This window comes from Symphalangus syndactylus, chromosome 5 (genome assembly GCF_028878055.3).
Source record: "Symphalangus syndactylus isolate Jambi chromosome 5, NHGRI_mSymSyn1-v2.1_pri, whole genome shotgun sequence".
Classification (NCBI taxonomy): domain Eukaryota; kingdom Metazoa; phylum Chordata; class Mammalia; order Primates; family Hylobatidae; genus Symphalangus; species Symphalangus syndactylus.
Window position 1 is genome coordinate 28,582,510 of NC_072427.2, and position 16,435 is coordinate 28,598,944.

General features: G+C 36.8%; 2 protein-coding genes across 28 annotated transcripts in view; one reads left to right on the forward strand and one right to left on the reverse strand.

Annotated features, from left to right (window-relative positions):
* Positions 1 to 16,435, forward strand: part of PEAK1 (pseudopodium enriched atypical kinase 1) — a 293,590-nt gene that overhangs the window by 126,820 nt on the left and 150,335 nt on the right. For 24 of the 27 annotated variants that reach the window (XM_063638673.1, XM_063638670.1, XM_063638674.1 and 21 more), the window contains one exon: positions 5,594 to 5,675. The gene's annotated coding sequence lies outside the window, so the exon portion shown is untranslated. Of the gene's footprint in view, positions 1 to 5,593; positions 5,676 to 7,025; positions 7,147 to 16,435 lie in introns of all 27 variants that reach the window. The other 3 variants (XM_063638668.1, XM_063638665.1, XM_063638675.1) reach the window with 1 other exon arrangement.
* On the reverse strand, positions 12,860 to 14,384 carry LOC129482202 (non-histone chromosomal protein HMG-17-like). The gene has a single exon (XM_055277630.2). The coding sequence runs from the start codon at positions 13,700 to 13,702 to the stop codon at positions 13,430 to 13,432; it is 273 nt and encodes a 90-aa protein (XP_055133605.1). The 5' UTR covers positions 13,703 to 14,384; the 3' UTR covers positions 12,860 to 13,429.

Below are 16,435 nucleotides of genomic sequence, written 5' to 3' on the forward strand. Positions count from 1 at the left end.
ACTCTTTTATAAATAACCCTTATATTTGTGCAGTGTAAGTATTAGTCCTAATTTTACTTGAAATTGTGATCACAAGAAATATATAACTCTTTTTTTTTTTGAGACAGAGTCTTGCTTCATCGCCCAGGCTGGAGTGCAGTGGCACAATCTCAGCTCACTGCAAGCTCTGCTTCCTGGGTTCACGCCATTCTCCTGCCTCAGCCTCCTGAGTAGCTGGGACTACAGGCGTCCGCCAACACGCCGGGCTAATTTTTTGTATTTTTAGTAGAGACGGGATTTCACCGTGTTAGCCAGGATGGTCTCGATCTCCTGACCTCGTGGTCCGCCTGCCTCGGCCTCCCAAAGTGCTGGGATTACAGGCGTGAGCTACCATGCCTGGCCATAGCTCTCTTTTTTAGCGAAAAATAAATGCATACAAGATGAAAACAGTTTGCTGTGTTAAATCAGATGGATGATTCCATATTCCTTAAGTCAGAAGGTTTTTCATAAAATGGAATACTGAAGGAGTACAGGTGACATTGACAGCATTTAAATGATCATCTATAGCACACTTGAGCATAATGTGGTTGTCAGCATCATATTGGTGGGCCGCCAGTTTCTTTTATGGTTGATGTTATTCTCTTTAGCAAGCTTGCAACATTATCAGTCGCTTTTCTCTTAAAGAAATTTATTTTATAATAGTGTTTATGTGTGAGGAGATTTCATATCGAAGACTAGTGTGTGTGTGCATTCATATCTGTCAATTTGCTTGAATATGACAGCTCAAAAGCATTTTTTAACCTTTCATTCACGAATGTTGGTTCATATCAGTAGGGGTGTTTTAAAATGACAGGTATTATGTGAGAATGAGAATTACCCATGCTTTCTGACATATCAGTGTTATGTTGAAAATTAACATTCAGCTTTGTATCTCACGTTTTACTGTCTGCAAATCTGAAAGCAGGGAATTGGCATTTACAAAGTCAAGGACAAGCCGTCATACAACCCCATGCATTGACGGTTACACTTCAAAGTGATTCTGTGCTTGTTAGCGTATATCTGTTTCCTAATCATCTTGTTCCTTGGTATAGAAAATATGCCTTTGTTATTGTCTTATATGGCTATATAGTTAAATGCTTCAAATCAAAATGATACAGACCTACATTTAGAGATTCTTCAGTTTGGGGTGGCTGATTTATTTGTGCTGCTTATGTTTCTGACTTGATCTTCTTCTGACTGATTCTGTAGTCTTCTAACTAAGGTATTAGGGTGAATGCTTTCTGCCTTTACTGCAAACAGTAGATTTTATGTCATCAAGAGTAGTTATCCAGCCTGGGTAACAAGGCAAAACTCCATCTCTACAAAAAAATAGAAAAGAATTAGTCAGACATGGTAGTATGCACCTGTAGTCCCAGCTACCAGAGAGGCTGAGGTGGGAGGATTTCTTGAGCCTGGGAGGTGGAGGCTGCAGTGATCCCTGATCACGCCACTGCCCTCCAGTGTGCCAGTCTGGGCAACTGAGCGAAAAAAAAAAAAAAAAAGAAGAAGAAGCTGGGCAAGGTGGCTTATGCCTGTAATCCCAACACTTTGGGAGGCTGAAGCGGGTGTATCAGTTGAGGTCAGGAGTTTGAGACCAGCCTGGCCAACATGGTGAAACCCTGTCTCTACTAAAAATATAAAATTAGCCAGGCACAGTGGCTCATGCCTGCAATCCCAGCACTTTGGGAGGCCAAGACAGGTGGATCACTTGAGGTCAGGAGTTTGAGACCAGCCAACATGATGAAATCCCATCTCTATTAAAAATACAAAAATTAGCCGGGCATGGTGCTGGGCACCTGTAATCCCAGCTACTCTGGAGGCTGAGGTAGGAGAATCGCTTGAACCAGGGAAATGGAGGCTGTAGTGAGCCAAGATTGTGGACTGCACTCCAGCCTGGGCGACAGAGTGAGACTCTGTCTCAAAACAAAATTAGCTGGGCGTGACACGCAAGGCTCCTGTAATCCCAGCTAATCGGGAAGCTGAGGCAGGAGAATCACTTGAGCCTGGGAGACAGGTTGCAGTGAGCTGAATCATGCCACTGCACTTCAGCCTGGGCAACAGAATGAGACTCCGTCTTAAAAAAAAAAAAAAAAAAAAAGTAATTATAACAGCATCTTTTTCTCCTTATTTTTGGGAGATGACCTTAATATTCGCTCTTCACATGGAAATACCTCATAGATTTATTCTTCTGCACTATGACTAGTGTATAATTTTAGGTGTTTTGGTTTCTTTCTTTCTTTCTTTCTTTTTCTGAGACAGAGTCTGGCTCTGTCGCCCAGGCTGGAGTGCACGATCTCAGCTCACTGTAACCTTCACCTCCTGGGTTCAAGCAATTCTGTCTGCCTCAGCCTCCTGAGTAGCTGGGATTACAGGCTCCTGCCACTATGCCCCACTAATTTTTATATTTTTAGTAGAGATGGGATTTCACCATGTTGGCTAGGCTGGACTCGAACTCCTGACCACAGGTGATCCGCCAGCCTCGGCCTCCCAAAGTGCTAGGATTACAGGCGTGAGGCACTGCACCCGGTCGTGTATTTAAGTTTAAGGATTGATGCTTTTTAATTATATTGCATTTAGAAAGCAAAGTATTTGCAGTTGAAATCCTCTGTGAATTTAACATCAAGTATACTGTATTTTCACTTTCCCTGCTTACTTGGAGCAACCTAATGTTCTAGTATTAAAGACTGTTTTGTAAGATTAACCAGCCCTTGACCTAATTGAAATAGAGTCTTATGTTACCTTATTCCAATTTCAATAAACTATTATGCAACATAGAGATGTGTTATAATTTGAGAATTTTATGTAAAGTTCTTCAGTAAGTGCTAATTCAGTGGGGATACCTTCTTAAACCTATAAGGATGCAGGGAAGTGACTAAAAGATGAAAATATTTCTTTAATATATCTCCAATGAAAGTACAGGATAGTACCTAAATGTCAACTTTGCCATATGGTTTCAGAAAAAAATATTTGAAGGTCTTTGGTGAATTATTGGTTATGGTATTTAAGCCTCTTTATAGGGATAGCTGCATTTGTTAATTTACATTTGCTGTTTACTGTTCCTCCAAACCTTGCAATACATGTCTTCTTAGCCTCCTATGAATTGAATGTATTCATTTCCATCTCTGTTTTACTCATTCAAATACTTTTTTTTTTTTTTTGAGACGGAGTCTTGCTTTGTCGCCCTGGCTGGAGTGCAGTGGCACCATCTGGGCTCACTGCAAGCTCCGCCTCCTGGTTTCACGCCATTCTCCTGCCTCAGCCTCCTGAGTAGCTGGGACTACAGGCGCCCGCCACCACGCCCGGCTAATTTTTGTATTTTTAGTAGAGATGAGGTTTCATTATGGTTTTGATCTCCTGACCTCGTGATTTGCCTGCCTTGGCCTCCCAAAGTGCTGGGATTACAGGCGTGAGCCACCGCACCCGGCCTCATTGAAATACTTTTATTTCTTCTCTTCAGCAATCTGAACAATTACTCCTTGGATCCTCCAGGTTAAGACATTTTCTCCAAAAAGACTTACTAAAATCCATTTAGTTTCCCTTCTCACTGGTTTTATGTATATAAATTATATGCTGCTTTGTCATTAGTTTGCGTAGTTTCGTTAATATTCAGTTAAATCTCTCCTGAGTGCTTGTTGCAATGATATGTGAGCTTGGTGGTGTAGAGAAGTATGCTGTGGTCAGAGTTTCCAGAGAAAGTGATCTTGTACCTGAATAAGCAAGAATTTCCTATGTGTGGAAGGCAGGTAAAGATATACTGGCAAAGAGAACAGCATGAGAATACATGGGATTGACAAATAGTTCAGTATGGCTGTGGTGCAATAAAGTAGGAGATAGGAAATAAAGCTGAAGAGATAGGTATGAGCCTGGTCATTGAGGACTTTATATGTCATACTTGGACATTTATTCTTTGAATAAAGGACTTTATTCTGTTAGTGCTGGGTTGCTTTGAAGAGTTTGACATAATGAGGGTTTGATGTATGATAGTGCTTGATGTGGCAAAATTTTTATTTTAAACCAATCGTGTTGGCAGAAGTATGTAAATAAATTTGAGGTAGGATAAAAGTAGAGATGGGGAGATGAGTTAGGTTACTGATTTGGTCATATTGAGAGATAACTTGGATTTAGATACTATTAATAGGGATGGAATTGAGGAAATAGACTTGGAAAGTGTTTAAAGTAGAAATCAGTAAGAACTGAAGATGACTGGTGAAGTGTGAGATAATTGCCTGACTTTTGGCTTGAGAAGTTAAGGGGCTGTTGTTCTGCTGTGACAGGGACTTTAAAAAGGAACAGATTCTAGGAAAAGATGGACAGCTCAGTTTGGCATATACTGAGTTTTTGCCTATATTACCTTCAGTTAGAAACATCCAACAAACAACTGGATGTAGGAGTCTGAGGCTCAGGTGAAAGGTTAGGATTCAGGGTTTTCATCTGAGTTCCTCCCAGTCCTGGGAGGAATACAGAAAATGTGAGTGTGAAGTGGGCAAAACAGTGAACCCTAGGAGGAGGGGGAAAAAGAGGAACCCAAAAAGGAAACTGGGAAGGAAGAAGCTCTATGTCTTTGCCTAATTACTGTTAAAAGGAGGACAACTTTATCCTTTTTGAATCACTCTTTAAGCATTCTTGAATAGTAGGATATTATATAATGTTATATAGTAGATAATAAACGTTTAAGTTTGCCACTTATTTTGTTCAGCTGGAAAACATTTCATTTACTTGGAAGTTGCATTTTTATATTTTATCCATTTTCATTACTTGACAAATGTTTTTAAATTCGTATCATTTCATGAGCTGCTATGTACTAGGCACCATGAAGTCTCCTATTCTGGTTTTGTTGTAAGAATTACTCTGACCCGAAGGCACTGATTTACAGTAAATTTTGCATGGTCAGTCTTATGTGGATTAATATGGTAGTTGAACATCCTTCTCTTCCTGAGTACAGTGTGGCCTTATTTAATCTTTTTCATCTCTCTGGGTCACTATTTCTTCATTTTCTTAAGTCTATTCATTTTTAGAAACTCAAGAACAGAGTCTACCAACAGGTTTTAGAGACCTACAGGGTACATGACTGGGTTTCATGACTCAACTAAAATTATATGCAAGATATGATGCATATATATACATTTTTATGAAGATGCAATTTATAGCTTCTTTTGGATAATCAAAGTTTTGTATAACTCACCACTCACCTTCCACCCAAAAGGTTAAGAACTGTAGGAACCAGAAGTATTTTGTGTAATGTATTATAATAAACTACACTGTTTCATGCAACCCCTGAATAGTGAAGTTATCTTTAACACAGGTATTGCTATTCTTTGAAAGTAATTTTTTGAAGTAAGGAACAAATTTATTTTAATGCACTATATGTTTACTTTTTGGCTACTTAAGCCTATAATGTTTCTGTTGTATTAACCAATTAAAACACCTTTTAGTTATTTTATAGCTTAAAAACAAATTCATCAAATAGAATAAGAGTTTGATTCTGCCTTATGGTGAATTAAAGAATGCTTAGTTTTAAAGAGTGATTCAAATGCCCTTTATTAATATATCTTCCCCACTTTGCATCTTCTAATAGGAAAAGAATACTTGAGATCCATTTGTAAGGAAAGAAAAGGAAGCAACAACATAATGCCCAGAGTTGGAGCCAATTAAACCAGGTTTGTACTTTTTCTTTCCATAATGTAACATGTTTATTCTGGTCTTGAATCTCTTTTATTAATCTCCTGTCTTATTCCAGCAAAAATCTAATAATTTTAAACCTTGCCATGGTAGTATGGAGGAGACAAAGATGAATAAGACATGCCCTTTTCAAGCTATTTGCAACTAATGCAAAAGAACAGAAATCATAACAGTCTCTCAGACCACAGTGCGATCAAATTAGAACTCAGGATTAAGAAACTCACTCAAAACCGCACAACAACATGGAAACTGAACAACCTGCTCCTGAATGACTACTGGGTAAATAACGAAATGAAGGCAGAAATAAAGATGTTCTTTGAAATCAAATGGTCTTTGAGAACAAAGATACAACATACCAGAATCTCTGGGACACATTTAAAGCAGTGTATAGAGGGAAATTTATAGCACTAGATACCCACAAGAGAAAGTAGGAAAGATCTAAAATCAACACGCTAACATCGAAATTAAAAGAACTGGAGAAGCAAGAGCAAACAAATTCAAAAGCTAGCAGAAAACAAGAAATAACTAAGATCAGAGCAGAACTGAAGGAGATAGAGACACGAAAAACCCTTCAAAAAATCAATGAATGCAGGAGCTGTTTTATTGAAAAGATCGACAAAATAGATAGACTGCTAGCCAGACTAATGAAGAAAAGAGAGAAGAATCAAATAGATGCAATAAAAAAAAAATGACAATAGGGGATATCAAATGATTTGCAACTTAACTATGAATATGAAAGACAAAATTATAAAAAGCTAGATAGCAATCTCATTTTAGCATGGAAAGTTTTGTGAGGTTTGGTAAATTGCTTGAGGTCAGAAGCTCTTAAAGAGTTAAGGTGGGATTCAGACTCGTATCTGTTGACTCCAAACCATATTTGCCTTCCATTATGTCACAATGTTCCCTATTTTATTTAGGTTTAGTTGTTGTTTACTGAAGTAGAGGGTGGAGATTATATGTATTTCATATAAGGAATTTACTTTCATTTAAGGAATTTATTTCATTTACTTTTCTGATGAAGTAAAAAGGGGAGAGTATTCTCTATTCCTCAAAAGTTTAGAAGATTAGAGATGGGAACTAACATTTATAAGCACTTACTATGTGCTAGACACTATTGTAAGGACTTAACATGAACTAACTTATTTAATTCACGACAGCCAGGTGACATACTTGGTGTTATCCCTCATCTTTAAAACAAATAAGCAAATTGTCCGAGATCACATAGCTAGTAAGTACCAAAAGCAGATTCAAAACTGTGTATTGGGAAAGGTTAGATAGGGTTTACACCATGTCTATTGACTTATTTTTTATTTATTTATTTTTTTGAGACGAGTCTCACTCTGTCGCCCAGGCTGGAGTGCGGTGGCGCGATCTTGGCTCACTGCAACCTCTGCCTTCCGGGTTCGAGTAATTCTCCTGCCTCAGCCTCCCAAGTAGCTGGGTCTACAGGTGCGTGCCACCACACCTGGCTAACTGTGTGTGTGTGTGTGTGTGTGTGTGTGTGTGTGTGTGTGTGTGTGTGTGTGTGTGTATTTGTTTTAGTAGAGAAGACGGGGTTTCACCATGTTAGCCAGGATGGTCTTGATCTCCTGACCTCGTAATCTGCCTGCCTCGGCCACCCAAAGTACTGGGATTACGGACTTGAGCCACTGCACCCAGCCGACTTAAAATTTAGTATTACACAAACCAAACAAATAGCTGGACAATTTAGTCTGAGCTCCTTTTGCTATTAGTGTCATTTGTAAACATTCTTAATTCAACTATTAGCAGTTAAATCGCCTCACCAAAATAATATTTCCATCTTAACAAGCTTTTCATTGTAACCAGTTTGAAAAAGTAATTTAGGTTACATGATCCTATGGTGAAGAGAGATTTTAAATTCACAGAATAGTGAACAACAACATATGATAGAAAGGACTTTGAAGGTGGGGCTCAGATCTGGGTTCTTTCAATTCCCAGCTTTCCTACTAACTCATGTGCTCTACAAGTATCTTAGCCTGTTTTCGTACATTTTGTAAGATTAGAAGATTGACTTCATTGTTCCGTAAGTCCCTTACAATTATCCTATCAGTAGATAGGATACAATTATCAGTAGTAGGATACAATTATCCTATCAGTAGATTTTTAAAATGTGCTACACATGTGAATAGCTAAGAATTTTTGGTTGCGAGAAAAGTCTTTAGAGATCACTTCATTGAATCCTCCCATGTGAAGATGATGAGACTGAGACCTTCACATTTGTATGGCACTGTAAACATTTCAAAGCTCTTTGCTCTTTTACATACATTAATCTCATGTGAGCCTCATCACCATACTCTTGTGGGTTAAATATTATTCTCTTCATTGTATGCATGACCAGATTGAATTGGTCATATAGCTGGGCTAGACTAAGTGACTCTGTGACCCTCAACCGAGTTTATCATGTTTTCTTGCTTTAGTGAGACTAATTACATCTTCAATGAAGTACTATTTTGTGAGAAAGTTAGAATTCAGTGATTTATGAAAAAATCCAAGCAGGAGTAACAAACATTTTCTGATATGAAAGTAGTAATGACTACATTATATAAATAACAGTAACAAAGAGGTAAGGAAGTGGCAAGTAATAAGGTCTATGAGTTGATTTAATTTTGGTTTTCATTTATTCCTGGATTAAGAATAAGCATAATTGACTTTTAATATCCTTGTGTTTATCAATAACATACATTATCTTGACTAAATAATGCAAAGAGAAATCATACTTTATAATAAAGTATTCATAAATTGTAGGTGAGCTAAGGAAAATTTCAGTTAATTTAAAAGGATACTTTGAAAACGAATAAATAAGCATGGGAAGCTAAGCTTTACGTAAAATTAATTATTTCATTGCCTTTATTGAAATGGGTTTTCTTTTTTATTTCCACTTTGTAGTTGTAGAGCTACAACTTTTGTGTAACTTTTTAGTATTTTTTTAATTGGAAAGAAAATAATTTTAAAACTAGTATGTGGGTATGAGCAGTTTTTCTTATAGAATTTTTTTTTTCTGAATTGTCTTTCCTTTAAAAGAAACTGATTTTCTAGATCCCATGGTATGATGATGCTTTCTCTGCAGATATGAAAATTTGATCATTAATACAATCTCTAGTTGTTGTTCTATATTAAAAAGTTTTTTTTTAAGATGATTAACTGCATATATTCTGTAGAACTAATAAAAGAAAGGAGGATCTCCCAGATGGTTCTAATCAAATAAGGAAAACAGCAAAGGATGGTGTTGATATACAACAAAATTTGAAAGCAGCATTATGAGATTTGACTTATTTTAGAGAAGAAAAATGTATTATGTCCTTTCTGAAGTCTGTTTTTCTTAAGAGTCCATTATAAGATTCTCTTGCCCAGCTGCTGATGTTCTTTCCTTATGCCCTGCCCTACAGAGCTCCACCTCTTACTGCGTACCCATTTTCATGCCATCACAGATCCGTGGAATTCAAAATGATATTTGATGCAGACTTGAATAGAGCTAGTTGTTAATTCTCAGCTCTATGTATGACTTCAAAACATATGCAAAGGTTTTTTTTACAGCCACTTTTTAATGGTGCTTTAAAGGAAAAGATGAAGAGGCCCCTTCATAGTAATTAATTTTTTGGTTTTTGTTTTGAGATAACTCAGGAGCTAGTTTCCTGGAAACTTCAAACTCCTAACACAGTTTCATTAAATTGTACCTATTATAATATGATTGTGTCTTGCTAAGCCAGCCCCTATTGTAGTCAGTTTTAAGGACTACTGTTAGTTTCTCATTGGCCCATTGTGATTTAGTGTTCATAAAAAAGTTATGACATTTAACTGAGGGTTTAGAATTTTTCAAGATGACTGGGCTTTTTCCTGTGATTTGTGAGTTTCTCTTGTTTGGCTTTAGGCTTAAAGAATTCCTGATCTAGAGTCAACTGCAAGCAAGCCAGGCTTCCAGGCTGGTGTCCCATTCTTATTAAAACATTCCCTTTGTACACGTGGATGGCCTTGTGATTCAGAAGGCATGGTTTTAATACACAAAGCCTTTTAACTTTTTAAACTATTTCAATAAAGAAATTGCTGAAACAGTACATTTTTTAATGAGTCATGTTGACTAATTCGTTAGCATTAAATTGTTTTCCCTAGCCATTGATTATTTAGTTTTAATGTAGATTTATTTCTGTGTAGTCTGCTTTCTGTGCCAGGATATTTTCTAAAAATGAGATAAGTTCTTAGATGTATGGAAATTCGAGGAACTCTTTGATGTCATATTCAGTAAACCTCAGGATGGCAATAAGGGAAATATGGAGCTGTTGATTTATGTGTATATGTATGTATGTGTATATTTGGGTGTGTGATCTAAACACCCAGGAAATAAATTTAATTTATAGCTTCCTTCTTGACCAAGTTATTTTAAAGTTTAACATGGTGATAGAATTATATGGAAATATTGATTGGTTTTTTCTTTTGTAAGTGTATTGCTGCTTAGCAATTAAATGATTAAGTGTAGCTCAGGGCTTCATTTTATTTCTTCATGTTGTATTTGAAAGAATTAAATGGGTTGATTCAGAGTTTTAAAAAATAGAAGTATAGGTAATAAAGGAGAATTACAGAATCTGTTGGCCTACATTTGTAAGATCAGTCCACCTTGAGTTGCCCAGTTATTTGAATTTATCAGAGAAAAATAGTACCAAGTAAGTATAAATATTCAAGTAGTTATTGAATATTTCATTAGCATATATATGCCACCTTTATTTTTCTTAATTCTCAATGTGAGAAATTTGGATGATTTTCATAAATATTCAAAAATTATTCTGCTGTACAAAATTGAGAGTATTGTTGAAAAAGATAATAATTTGCTCTTGGGTCTTTTTATTTCTTTTATGAAAACCCATCTCCAAAAAAATTTAAATGAAAAGTTGCTAATTGCAATGAGGGTTTTCTATGAAGTTATTAAATTTGATTCTTAAATTGTATGAACTTCCTCAATAGCTTTGCTTATTCTTATATATAAACAGAACATTTTAATATAAGATTTGGTAGTATAATACGTTGCTAGTCTGCAGCTCTTCTATAGGAGAAATGAAGATCTTTGCAAAAGATTTGGTGACGCCAGATTTTCTATGTAGGGTTAAAAAAGAAAGTTTTTGATTATATGGAATGAATTCAGTAAAAATGGCGTACTTTCTTTTCTCCAGCAATATGAATACCACATATTATAAAAATTGATAACAATAGCCATCATTTTGCTGGCAGAAATGGCAGTTCACATACTTTTTTACAGCGAACTATATACAAGGTCTGATATAATAAAGGAAATAGACTTTTTTTTTGAGATGGAGTCTCACTGTGTTGCCCAGGCTGGAGTGCAATGGTGAATCTTGGCTCACTGCAACCTTTGCTTCCTGGGTTCAAGCGATTCTCTGACCTCAGCCTCCTGGGATTACAGGTGAGTAGCTAGGATTACAGGTGCCACCCCACCTGGCTAATTTTTGTATTTTTAGTAGAGATGGGGTTTCACCATGTTGGCCAGGCTGGTCTCGATACTCCTGACCTCAAGTGATCCACCTGCCTCGGCCTCCCAAAGTGCTGAGATTACAGGTGTGAGCCACCATGCCCAGCCAGGAGATAGAAATCTTGTACAGCTCTTATAGTCAGAAGCCTGATTATTCCAAAGATGAGAGTGCTATCTAATAATCATCTACACAGAGCTACTAAGTAAGGTCAAATGTTTAGAGCTCATAAAAGATCACATAAAACCAATAACAAGAATATTGCAAGCCAGCCCACACTGTCTGAAGGAAGTTTATGGAGTCCACTTGAGAACATTAAAATATTTTGTGTTCCTTGTTAATTCTAAAAATAATAAAAATTTAACAGAAACATGGAATAGGAATAGGTTTTAGAATAAGAAAAGGCTCAAAAAAGAAAAAAGAAATCATTTGATTATCCCCTTTCATTTTGCAAAGTGAAACTAAGGGTGTGAAGCTACATCCTCAAGTGTTGTATAGGTGGTAACAGAACTAAGACTAGAATACACTTTACTTATCTACTAAATAATTGAAGATAGAATTTGAAAAGTTGTGATGGGAAATTATTTTATTTTGTTGTTAATTTTTAAGATTTACATAGAGTAAAACTGACCTTTTTTTTGAGATGGGGTCTCACTCTGTTGCCCAGGCTGGAGTGCAGTGGCATGATCTCAGCTCACTGCAGCCTCCGCCTCCCATTTTCAAGCGATTCTTGTGCCTCGGCCTCCTAAGTAGCTGGGATTATAGGTGCCTGCCTCCATGCCCAGCTAATTTTGTGTATTTACTAGAGACCAAGATTTCACCATGTTGGCCAGTCTGGTCTCGAAATCCTGATCTCAAGTGATCCGCCCACCTCAGCCTCCCAAAGTGCTAGGATTACAGGCGTGAGCCACCATGCCCGGCCCAAAACTGACTTTACATAAGTTCTGTGAGCTTTAACGCATGTATGGATCCATATAACTACCACTACAAATAGGAAACAAACAGTCCCATCACCCTAGAAAACTTCTGGCTTTCCCTTTTTGGTCAAAATCTCTCCCTACATCTAATAATTACCGATCTGTACTTCATCACTATAGTTTTACCTATTCCAGAATATTGTATAAATGGAATTTTTTTTCCTAGCCAAACTGTATCCAGCTTTATTAAAGATACCTTCCATAAATAATCATGGTATTTCGGGCAGGACATGGGCAGAAAATCATTAACAGCATACAACAACTTTCAAACTCCCTTCTTCAGTGGACTACCAAAAATCAGAAAGCCACTGTAAACCCAATTAAGTCTTCATGTGATGCTCTGAACAGGGAAAGTTTAGAGTGAGGGTTGACATTTCACATTTAGAATATTGTTTAACGACTTTTCACCTTGCTGATCCTGACTCAGGAAGTGAAATGAAAATGACAGAATTTATCTGAAGATCCACAATCTAGAAACGGAACCACTGCTCCTTTGAGGGGCTCCATCTCAGTGGTATCACTGAACATCCAGTTTGTCTGACACACTGGTAACCAATTATTGGGAGTCAGATCCCAGCAGATGTCTGGGTTAAAGGGAGTTAAGTCTATGCTGAAAGGTGGAAAGGGAGAAAAGAACATAAAAACAAATTTGTTTTTCCATCCCACAGGCTTTTGTGCCAAGGAGGCCATGTGTGTCTAAGTCAGGGAATCCCTCCTCCTGAGATCCAAGAGGAAGTCTCTCAAAACTAGAAGGGAAAGGTATTTTCCCCACATCAGTCCAGCTTTGGAGACATTCTATTAGTGACATATGCCCCTTCCCCCAAAAACAACAGTAAGTGTTCTGTGTGCTAGCAACATAGCTTTTAAACACACACACACACACACACACACACACACGCACACACCTTGGGAGGCCGAGGCAGCCGGATCACTTGAGGTCAGTTCAAGACCAGCTTGACCAACGTGGTGAAACCCCATCTCTACTAAAAATACAAAAATTAGCCAGGTGTGGTGGCATGTGTCTGTAATCCCAGCTACTCAGGAGGCTGAGGCTAGAGAATGGCTTGAACCCAGGAGGCGGAGGTTGCAGTGAGCAGAGATGATGCCATTGCACTCCAGCCTGGGCGATAGAGTGAGACTCTGTCTCAAAAAAAAAAAAAAAAACCCACAAAATTCTGCATTTTTATAAAACTTGATAAAAAGTAGTATTTCCAACTGTATAGTCACCAGAAGTACACAGTTATAAAAAATGCACGTGCTTCACTTGGTATCTCCAGCACCCTCACCTTTCTGTGCGTGGTCTGTTTTGGCGTCTCCATTTTCTGCAGGCTTGTTCCCCTCCATGCCAGTGTCAGCTTTTCCCACTTCTCCTTTGAGTACCTTCTCTCCATTCTTTGCAGGGACCTTTTTAGGCTTGGTCTCTGGCTTTGGAGGAGCAGGTTTAGCAGACAACCTCGCAGATCTTCTCTGTGGTTTGTCCCTCACTTTGGCTTTATCTCCTTTAGCATCCCCTTCAGCCTTTCTCTTGGGCATGGTGGTGGCGATGTGGCAGGACGTAAGTGCGTTGTGTGGGCTTTGGTCAGTCTGGGGGTCGTTCTCCCTGCTGCTTCTTCACACTGCTCCTATAAACTGAATTATTATGTACTCTTTTGAATCTAGCTTCTTTCTCTCGGCTTAATTTTTTGAAATTCATATGTTGTGTGTATTAGTAGTTCATTCTTTTAATTGCTGAGTAGTATTCCATTGTATGAGTATATCACAGTGTACTTAATCACCTGTTCATGAACATTTCGTTTCCAGTGTTTCTTCAAAAGACTTCATTTTTTTAGAACAATTTTAGGTTCAACATCAAAACTGAGAAAAAGATACAGAGATATCCCACATACCTTCATCTCCCCGAGTGTATAGCATTCCCTATTATCAACATCCCCACCAGAATGGTACATTTGCTACAACTGATGAACCTTCATTGAGACATCATAATCACCCCAAGCCCATAGTTTACATTAGGGTTCACTCTTGGTGTTGTACATTCTATGGGTTTGGATAAATGCATAATGACAGCTGTCCACCATTCTAGTATCATATAGAGTATTTTCACTGCCCTAAAAATCCTCTGCATTCTGCCTATTCATCCCTTTTCCTTCTCCAGCCCCTGGCAACCCACTGAACCTTTTACTCTCTCCATGGTTTTAACTTTTTCAGAACGTCATATAGTTGGAATCATGCAATATGTTGCCTTTTCAGATTGGTTTCTTAATTCCAGTTTTTATCTGTTATGAATAAAGTTGCTATAATTTTTTTCTATTAGACAGAACAAAAATATTTACTTACAGGTATGGTGATCCTATTAGTGAACTCTTAAATAATTCACAGAATTAATTCACTTTTTAAACTTTTTATTTTGAAATAATTATAAATTCACATGAATTTGAAAACATAGTACACAGAAATACCATATTTACTGTACCATTCACCGAGTTTCCCCTATTAGTTCTATCTTATGTAACTATAGAACAATATTAAAACCAGTACATTGACATTGGTGTAAAGCGAGTAGTATATCGTTCTTTGGTATTTTATCACATGTGTGGATTCATGTAACCAGCACTGCAACCAAGATACAGAATTCCTTAACCCAGTGATATCCCTGTGCTGCCTCTTTATAATCACACACACCCTGACTCCCTTCCACCATCCCTCACCCTTGGTAACCATCTCTATAATTTTGTCATTTTGAGAATGTTATATAAATGGAATCATGTAGTATAAAATCTTTGAGATTGACTTTTTTTACTTGGCATAATGCCCTTGAGATCCATCTAAGTTGAGATGTCAAGAATCATTCCTATTTATTGCTGATATAGTTAGTTTTCCATGGTATGGATGTGTCACAGTTTGTTTGTTTTTCTGACTTTCCTGCAGGTTACTTGAATACTTTTTAGAATTCAGTGTTTTAAAGTATATCTCTTTGTATGGCTTTTTTGTCATCACTCTAGATACTACATTTTGTATGCAACAAGTCATAGTCGGCTGTACTACAGTGCTACTTGGTGATGCTACATTTTATCACTTCCAGTAAAGTATAGAAACTTTTGCTCCCTTTAGTCCCCCCCATTTAATTATCTTAACATTTTTATGTGTTTCTAATATATGTATATGTGTATATTACGTGCATGTTTATATTTTTATGTGTATTAATAGTTTTATTTTCTTTACATACATTTTGAACTATATCATACAGCATTATAATTTTTGCTTCAACAGTCAAACATAATTTGGAGAACTCAAGTGAAACAGGAATCTATTGTATTTATACATATTTTTCCTCCTTCTGTCATCCTTCCTTCCTCATTATCCACGATTCCTGGATTATCCGAGATCTTTTTTCATTTCCTTTCTGCTTAGAGAATTTTCTTTATTCTTTTAGAGCAGATCTGCTAGTGAGAAATTCTCCTTTCTCTGTAAATATTTTTATTTTTTTTTTCATTTCTGCAGGATATTTTTGCTGGATAAAGAACTCTGAGTTAACAAGCGTTTTCTCCTAGCACCTGAAAGATATCGTGCCAGTTCCTTCTGGCTTCCATGGTTTTTAATGAGAAATTTACTGTCATTAAACTCTTTTTCCCCTCTAGGGAAAATGTTGTTTTTCTGTTGCTGCTTTCAAAATTTTTTCTATGTCTTCAGTTTTCAGAAGTTTGACTTTGATGTGTTTTGGCCTGGATTGATTTGGTGTTTACACTGGGGTTTACTTGGCTTCTTGAATCTATAGGTTTATGTCTTTTGAGAACTTTTCAGTCATATTTTTTCAAATCATTTTTCTGTCCTTTTTCTCCTCTCCTTTTGGACTCTGATGACGTGAATATTAATCTTTTATTATAGTTTCACGAGTCACCAAAGTTCTGTTTTTTTAGTTTGTTTTCTTCCTATTGTTCAGACTGGCAAATTTCTATTGTTTTATTTTTAGTACACTGATTCCTTCTTCTGTCACATCCATTCTGCTATTGAACCCATCCACTGATATTGATTTCAGTTATTGTAATTTTGGTTTTGTAATTTCATTATTTACATTCTGTATTTCTTTGCTGAGACTCTTTACTCAAGCTTTCTGTTTTTTTTCATTTGTTTCCAATGTGTTGGTAATTGCCCGTTGAAGCATTTTAATGGTGGCTGCCTTAAAATCCTTGTGAGATAATTCTTTTTCTTTCTTTAAAAAAAATACATTTATTTCTTTTTTCTTTTCCTTTTTTTATTTTATTTATTTAT

Excerpts from the sequence above, each read along its gene's own strand:
- LOC129482202 (XM_055277630.2), bottom strand. The coding sequence starts at position 13,702 with ATGCCCAAGAGAAAGGCTGAAGGGGATGCTAAAGGAGATAAAGCCAAA.